We start from the raw sequence: 9,198 nt of genomic DNA on the forward strand, positions 1-9,198 counted from the left end.
ATCATGGAATCTATTCTGATTCGAGAAAACAGCGTTTATTAGAAAATTTATTAAAGAATCATTTTCATCTTGGTAACTCCAGTCCACTGCCTTCAGCACTGCAAGTTTCTCCGCCTGATTGTTTGATCAACTTCCTTCAAGTTTATTCTGCTTACTAGTTAAGTGCCCAATACATAAGATACAAATTTATAATCGACCTTGTCTTGTTTACAACTGTCCGTGTCGATTTCACCGTCAGGCTGACCAAATTCAATTTCCTGTATCTTCTTTATTTTCATTTACAAGGATTAAGATTAATTATATTATTACCAACGACTGTGACTTGTCTTGGCATTGAGAGTCCTTGGCAATATTGGGACTGAGTTGGTCTTCAGAGAAATTTGGTACCATCATTTAAAAACGTACGTCAATTTGTAGACATCTCTATGATTGTTTTGCCTTGATGGTGACCTTAAAATAGGTCGAAATCTTGACAAATGACAACTGAATTTGTTTTTTAACCGAGATCCAGATTATTTGTGAGAAAAAAAGTGGTCGATCCGTCTAACATTTAAAACAGAAACTCAGTGAGTATAAATGAAGACTTAATGATCGATTTTGTTTTTAGGAGTGATATCAGCCGGTGTGTCCGTCCCTGTTCAGATCCCGAGCCAAGGACCGGACCCGCACACCCTCGCGACGAATTATTGGCCCAGGATTCAGTGATCCCAGCTTCTTGGGTTTCATCACCATCTTTTAATGGAAGAAACCCAGCACGATTAAATAAATATCCACGAATGAGGACTGATTTCTCATCGATTCATCTGTAAATACCTGTTCTAAGATAATTCAATGTGGTTTTATGTGCCAGTGTGACAATTTTTAGGTTAGTGCCCGCCGAGCTGATGTAGATGCTCTATGACTAAAAATAAACTTTTAAGTTCGGATACAGGGTTTACACAATCGACCTCCAGCCACACAATTGTAAATATCGAATATTTTGTTATTTGGACATTTATATATNTAATCGAGTAAGTTTTATGTGTTAAAATGATTAATATTATCAGAAAGGTGATTATTTTTAAAAACTGACGCTTTCGATTATGGTACAATTATTTTCAAAATAGTCCTTCTGTTTTGACATGTATTTAATATTTAATTTGTGACACAAATAAAAAAGTGTGTTAAGTGAAAGCTCGAGAATTCTATTCGATGGCAAGAATAAGTATTATTCGCGATAAAACAGCATCTTTGTGAGTGATGAAATAATTCTATAAATTAAATATAACAAGAGTAGGTTTTTTTTTAGACAACTGGAATATAGTTACGTCCAATCTAAAGTATTTTCACAAAGAAACATCGAGTTCTACGATCGTTGATCAGCGAGTGCTTTCATCATATCGCCATGTTGTGAACCTTTATATTATATCCGTAATTATGATCAATATGTAAAAAAATATTTGAAAAAGATTTATTTTTGTCTTACAATTTTTATTTTGAAAATTTTGAGGAAAAAAACGTCGTTCTTATCAGCGGCGATAACGTTTGAACTTGTATGTATTCTTGTTGTACTTGTATTGGTAGCATGTTACTGGGCGTGTATATCAGCTTAATTTAAATATTTTTGTACACGTGAAAAGACAAATAATTATAAACTATGTTTATGATATTAAAACAAAAATGGTATTGAGAAAAGAATAATAATTTTTGTAATGAATATGGGCAAAGTTATGTATTTGTTAATTGTATTTGGCCTTTTACCGTTAGCAGAGTAAGACCATGGTATGTATTGCCATACAATATGTTTAACATCGCCCTCTCTTAGATAAACTACAGTAATTTCGTAACAGTTTCAATCACTATAGATATTTGTAGTTCTAATTTAAACTTGTTTTCTGCGATTTAAATTATGGTCATATTTTGTAAGATTGTTTTAGACTTCTGTAATTATATCATACTTGTGTATCCTAGAATAGAACCAAGCAAACATTTAATTAGATTTAAAAACAAATAAATTTAGTGATATTTCGGATAAACTACGTCTTCATCTATTGTCCTTTTCCTGTTATTTATATTTTTTAATTTTTAGCTACAAAATATTTAAAAAATATAGAATACATCGCAATGATTGCGTCTGTGAACAAAATTTCACTTAGTGGACGTTTAATGAACGATTAAGGGGAGCCGGCGTCCGACTTGTATTGGCCAGGCTAGCAGTTCTGAGTTCGAATCACGGCAGACCCCAGTAATTTGAAAAATATGTAAAAGGTATTGTGAAATGGTATGACTCCTCATCATCATTATAGAGTTTTTCAGAGCCGAAGTTGCATTGTTAGGCGAATACCTCCAATTTCTGGCGCGTCTGCAAAGGCTCGTGGGGAGAGCGCCATCCAAGTGGACTAGTCCAATGCCGGTTGTCTAATTGTTGAGTTTTATCGCTCTAATTATTGCAGTATACACTGTAATTAACAGCTCGGTTCGGTGAAAGAAGCTCATGATAAATCCCCTTCTAATGTTCATGGGATGTAATCCGAATTTGGAGTTGTTAACGGAGGGTCGATACGTTTTCCCAAGCCTTTTCCTCTCTGAACATTGTCGTAAAGGATCCACTTTTCATCCCCAGTTATTAAACATTTTAAAAATGAATAGTTTACTTGCGTTTTAGAATGGAATCGCCGACCCCAAACATATCCAACTCCTCTCAGATGCGTTGAAACTATGAGGTATGTTTATTTTCTCTGCGATGTTTCGTATCATAGATCGTGCATTATTTGTGACAAGAGCTTGATTTGATGTCATCGTCAACGGTTGAAGCACTAGAGCCTGCTTTAGGATTCGAACTCAGAACTGCTAGCATTGGAAATACGAATCGGACTCCCTGACCATTCGGCTACTGCGGTCTCCCATTTTTTTATATTTTTTGGTTATATATATATAGATATTTCGTGGATGTCTGCGAATAGCTGAAGCTGTAGATTTTCGATGGTTTTGTCTGTTAACGTTATAAACTAGGGGCGATGTCGTGCCAGTAAAAATCACAAAGGAAGGATCGTTAGGACTTAGCATGTATCAGCGTGCGTCCTGTTTACTCTGTGAGCGATGCGATGTCGCGTGATTAGAAACTGAAAGCGCTATGAAAGGAGCTTTCATTTATTTTGAACGGGTCAAAGTGCGACCTGATTACACTGCAAGCTATTCGATGAGATGTCGCACGATTAGAAGGTAAAAATCACAATGATAACAGCTGCCATTGACTTTACTTGGATTGATAAGCGTACGACCTATTTACACTGCTTGCGATGTCGCACGATTAGAAGCTGAATTAGAAGATTTGAAATAATGTTGTGTTTCAAACGATCTGGTTTTGATCTTTTCTTCATAAAAGAACTTTAAAACAATAAATAATTATGTTTGCGACCTGTACCTCAATTTTCTCATATTCTTCTATACTTCGATTATGAAAAAATAAATGTAGACAATTAAAACTAAAATTAGTTTCATATATATTGCTCTGTATATTTACTACCACGTATTTCTCTAATTGTGACCGGTAATTTCTACTCGTTAAGGTGAGTCTTTCTTGGGCGAATCTTTTTTCTGATTCTGTCCTAGGGTTTGTTCCACTAACTATGAAACAGAAAGGTTCTTGGACCAATAGATGTGGTTGACCATTGCTTATGACTAGATTTTTTGATTGTGGATAGTTCCTATCATGGAATGAATGCGAACAACTGTAGCTAACACAATACAACAATATGATAACCCGAAAATACTAAGTGGCAACAATTTTCATTGTGTCAAGAAGGGCTTTCTTCGAACTTTGGGCTTTCATTATTATCCCAGCAGTCTCCCTATCGCTGTGTTGATCTGTCAAACGTGTTCCGCCTTCTTCAGTATGACTATTTAGTATATGCTTTATCTGCTTCTTTCTTGGTTAGTTGTTACAAAAATTATTTCTGATTGAAACGTCAGATATTGACAAACGCGGTTTTCGCTGTTAACAAAATTGCAGAAAGGAGCTACCCACGTTTGCAGTGTAAGGGAAAATCGATGTGAAGAACGTACAGGGTTTGATTAAGAATCGAGCTGCAAAAGCAAATGGAGGGTTGATTAAAAACCCTAGAGGGGCTGTGCGTTGCACGGGCAAAGGGGTGGCGCAAGATATCGGCGCCGTCTTGCGCAAAAAAACCAATGCCGGGCAGAGTTGCTAAAAAATATTGCATCTCTGTTCAAGCAGAATTTTATTTTATTTATTTATTTATTTTTTAACAGAAACAACATATTTCAAAAAATATCAGTTCTGGTTTACTTAATAAACAACTTGGAAGGATAAAATGCCAAGCCTAATTTCATCTCTTAATTTTATTTTCCCCCTTTTATGACAAAACTTAGAAAAACAAATTAACCCAAACCTTACAAATATAGGCGTTGTAACTCTTGTACAATAGGCAGATTGTAAGAAACGATAGGTAATTTACTATGTGAAACTCTATACCTCAAATTTCTTCCATAATCCCAAGCGGTATATAAAAATTGATTACTAGTTCGACTTTTAATGCTTGGAATTTGATAATTAAGAAATAGTTTTGCCTGAATCGATGAAACAGGAAGGTAAGATGCTGTAGGTAGGTGGTTCGACCTAGCGGGACGTCCTCCAACTTTTTGTACCGAAGAAGGTAAGCTAGCATTCAGTACTGCAGAAACAGGTAGAACTTGTTCGTCGTTGGAGGAGCATCGCGTAAGTAAATATCTTCAAAAACAATAACAATTATACATACATAAACATAAATTATATTCAACCACCTACACTGAGTAGCAAGCACGTGGCCCACCTTATAATAGTAATAGCAACAAAAATTGTTGCATTTTAATATAAAATATTATCCTACATCATACATGTAGGATGGACACGTGGATCCATTGATTTAGTCGCCAGTGTGACAAGCCGACTAGAGGAACGGCTGACAGTTCCAGCGAGGAAGTAAATTTTACATACTGACTGTGCAGTGTTGTGACTCGTGTCGGCCTAATATCGTGTGGTCCTTGTTCTATCGTCCTAAATAATAAAACGTATTTTTTTTGTGTTGCAAGTGTTTCCTAATACTGTGTACTCCTCCCTCATCCTACATACGTATTTAAAAAAAAGTGGCTAAACTTTAGAGACGCTATTCACAGTAAAAGTATGGTAAAACAATCCTCACCAAGACTAGCAAACTCACTCAGAGGTATCACTATACGACTGGCATCTTAGAAAACATGTACACATCATTCAATAACGATCCCGTCTGTAGATTATGCAGTGAGGAGGAAGAAACAGCCACCTATATCCTCCGCGAACCACTCAACCGCTCAATGGAGACATATTCTGGGTTGCAAAGAAAACCCAGGGAATGGAATTGTACTAACGACAGCTAGTGAATGACCTAGTACTCTTTTGGAAAAGGAATTGGGGGACAACCCCCTTCATATATATATATATATATATATATATATATATATTCCCCCCCCCGAACTGAAACAGCATTGCTTAAGTTGAGTGATGTCCAAAGGAGTTTGGTCGGTGGCATGGTCACTGTTCTAGCACTTTTTGATTTCACCGTGTCATCCTTCTTCAAAAGATGGTTTTTTGGTCTCTCCTGTCCTTCCTGGAGAGAACTAAGCGATTATGAAAATACATAATATCATTAAAATGAGATCTCGTGATTGCCAGTAAAGCAGGATGTTCCTCAGGGGCCCTCTCCTTTTCTATCTTTACCTTTATGATTTACCACAAAAAATAGCTTCTTGCAATCACATACTCTATGCTGTGTCCTACAAATGAATGCAATACTCAATGTCTGAAATCGAAAAATGAGTTAAAATAATTAATAAGAATTTCTTTGGCATTAGTGAGACCTAGACAGGTGGTTATTGATTCATCGCCTCCTTCAACCCTTACCTGGTTAAGGCGAGGCTAGAAGAGGTAAATTTTTTCTTTGCGTTTTCTTCTTCTAAATTAATGACAGCTCCTTTCATTGCGATTTTAGGCTTTTAATCGCGCGACATCGCGTCGCATCGCTGGAATTGTAAACAGGTCGCACGCCGATCTGTGCATAGTCAATTACAGCTCCATTCTTTTCGATTTCAGTGTTTTTGTGTCATACAAAAGACTAAAATTTATGGTTAACAGATCTTGTTCACATCAACAAAAAAGCATTTACACATAATAGACGATAATTTGTAACTAAACCCCAAAAGCTTTACAAAGAAAATGAATGAATACTATAATAATTACCTAATTACATTATTATGATGGGGTGATGGCAATGGTGATCGATCACCGCTCAGCTCATCATCAAACAGCTGAAAGTTCATCAGTTTTCGTCCCGCGAGCTACGATCACCAGTTACTCTCGCAATTGTATTGTACAGCTCAAATATGCCCGACTTGATTTTACACAATTTCCAACTGGTTAAATTATGGTCAATCTTCAGCATTATTTGAATATTGGATGGAAGGTAGCATTCAAATCCAAATTTGTACGAATCGAGTTACAAGGTTTATCGATCATATTTGCTAGCCCGGATTATGACAGTTTTTCTATTATTGCAAAACCAAGATTGGTATCTTTTAAAAGATACTCGAATAATCCAATTACACCTCAACATTGAAAATTTAAGTTTTTTTCTGAATTCCTAAGTTTTAATGAAATAACACTTGTCAGAATGATGTAAATTGTGAAACTCTACTAATGTTTATTAAATATGTAACAGCATAAGCTGATAGAGGTGGTTCTTTTTTATTTTATTTGCGATGGAAAAGGACTTTTTCGTATTCCTCTCTTCTCCTGTGTTGGAGAGTTTTTTTTATTTTCTATTATTTATCTTTGGTCCCTTCCTCTTTATTTTTGTCGTTCTCTTTGTTAACAATAGAAAGACTGGCGCCTAATATTTTTCATTTATTTCTTCACTTATATTCACCAGGTATTTACTTTTCTATCAACTCCAACGGTGCGACGAGCGTACTTCGTCGGCAATTTTGGGCCTTAACATCCTACTTGGAGGTTTGAGTGATTTGAGTGAGCTATGCATGGATCAGCGTGGGACCTGTTCACACTGCTTGCGATCCAATGAGGTATCACGCGATAGAAACTGATCGGAAAGAAATGAGCAGCCATTGACATTGCATGGAAGTCTGCTAGTTAACGTATTTCTAGAATGGTAAGAGAGGCTTTCTACCAATCTGCCCATTCTCGCTGCTACTCTTGAGCTAAAGCAAAACGCACCCAGCCTGAATAACAATCTGAAAAAGCAAGAAATATGTGGAGAAAACCGTGCAACCGTATTGGGTGAATGCATAATTGATAATATCCTTTTCGTGTTATGGATGAGAAGTACCGTTCTTTTAGACAGTCGTAGAGTTGTTGAGATTGCGGAAATACTGTTGAAGCTTGGAAACGTTAATTTTGATTTACGGACGTGAACAAAAATCTGGCCGAGGGTGAGCGAGGTATGATGGAAACTTGCGCTGAACAATATTGGAACGGCTCCCCGGCTGGTTGGACATCAATTCTCCTAGGTAATAAAATGCCAAAATCAAATGAAATGCAGGGGCAAGGGCGCGGGTTTGACATTTTCCGCACCATTTGCCAGAGCGACATGCTGCCCCTTCCTCCCTTCATCGCTTATCTCACAGTAATTACTTACTTTCAACTTTTGCCCCTGACAGCTGATCCTTTGTGAACAATTTCGTCAATTATATGTTGTTTAAGTGTGGAAAACACAAATTAAAGGCAGAAGAAATGGAAATATACAGTTTCCTTTCTGTAGGATTGGTTTCCTACTACATATTCGACTAATAAATTGAAAAGTGACTACAGAAAGAGGTTTCAGAATAAAATGGAATACACGGAGGTCCAAAGTATAATATAAATAACAAAAATAAGTTGTTGTTTGTGTCAACGATCTTTAGAGAAAGGGGAAAATTATTAGGGCTAAATAATTCTATAAACCGAGAGGTGGAAAGAGAGAAATATGCGCTATGCAACATAGTGGAGGTAGAAAATGTTTATCGCTTCGTTGGATTGTGCCCAATATTAAAAGAGTTCAGTGCAGTATAATTATAAACAGAACGAATGAGCTATGGATAATTATGCAATTTATGAAAGGAAAGAACTGGTATAAAATAGACAAAAGGTTTCTTTTCGTATTAACATAATTTTTTTTTTTTTGACAGGGGCATCCGACAGCTTGGTCAGCCCCGAAGCACTAACATAATACCGCTACACTCTCGATACACAATCACACCAATAAATACATTCATACCTATATACGATCGCACTCATACTGTTTGGTAGATGGAGTACTTCATATTCCTCCATCAACATATTCCCTATAATAAACTAACCACGATTGGGGTCGATATAAAATTTCCATCATCAGCCCAAGTCATGTACACAACCAGAGAGGCGATGGAGAAGCTACTTCGCCATCAGCACCCCCACCAATAAATACATTCAGTCATACAAGACACAGAAACACAAAACACATACCTTTATTTCTATGTACAATAAAAAATTCTCAATTCCTGTAAAAAACGAAACAGAGGACCCTGAAACTCACTGCTGTGTCCGAGAACTCTCTTACCTGTAGGGACCCAAGGCACGACCCGCTTCGACTATGTGTGACACATCGAGCAACCTTTCTCTGCATAATGTACACCTGCGGGGAGATTGGACGACCAGCAAGTGCCCATGTGTCAACCTATTATGGGCCTATGTATGGCCTATTCTTAATCTGGTAAGAACTATTCCTTCTTTACGACTCAGATCCTCGGGAGGCCATCTGCAGGTCGTGCACTTAACATGAAGGAGCCTCTCGGATGACCCTGCCCGCTGACGCTGCCATTTATCCCGTATCATCTTTTTTACAGCTTGTTTAGCGTCAGAGGGCCTGATCGCGATGGTCCAATCTGGTGACGTTCCAGCTTTCGCCGCCGCGTCCGCGCGTTCGTTACCCTCCAGGCCGATGTGTCCAGGGACCCAGACAACAACCACCGTTTTTCCGAGGCGCACCAATTCTGCATATATTTCTAGCAAGAGCACGACCAGAGGATCCACAGAGAATCCGTCACGCAGTGCCCAAACAGCGCTCAGAGAGTCGGTACACACGAGGAAAGCTGAACCCTTGTCGGTCTGCACCGCCTCGAGAGCGTGCCAAATCGCTTACATTTCCGCCGTGT

At 37.6% G+C, this 9,198-nt stretch overlaps 1 protein-coding gene across 1 annotated transcript in view; it reads left to right on the forward strand.

Annotated features, from left to right (window-relative positions):
• Positions 1–983, forward strand: part of LOC106668894 (paired box protein Pax-6) — a 165,416-nt gene extending 164,433 nt beyond the window's left edge. The window contains exon 12 of the mRNA XM_024227243.1: positions 608–983. Coding sequence (XP_024083011.1) covers positions 608–705 — 98 coding nt within the window. The 3' untranslated portion in view covers positions 706–983. The remainder of the gene's footprint in view (positions 1–607) is intronic.
• Positions 984–9,198: the final 8,215 nt, after the last annotated feature.

Source organism: Cimex lectularius, unplaced genomic scaffold (genome assembly GCF_000648675.2).
Source record: "Cimex lectularius strain Harlan isolate CLEC.00 unplaced genomic scaffold, Clec_2.1 scaffold224, whole genome shotgun sequence".
Taxonomy (NCBI): domain Eukaryota; kingdom Metazoa; phylum Arthropoda; class Insecta; order Hemiptera; family Cimicidae; genus Cimex; species Cimex lectularius.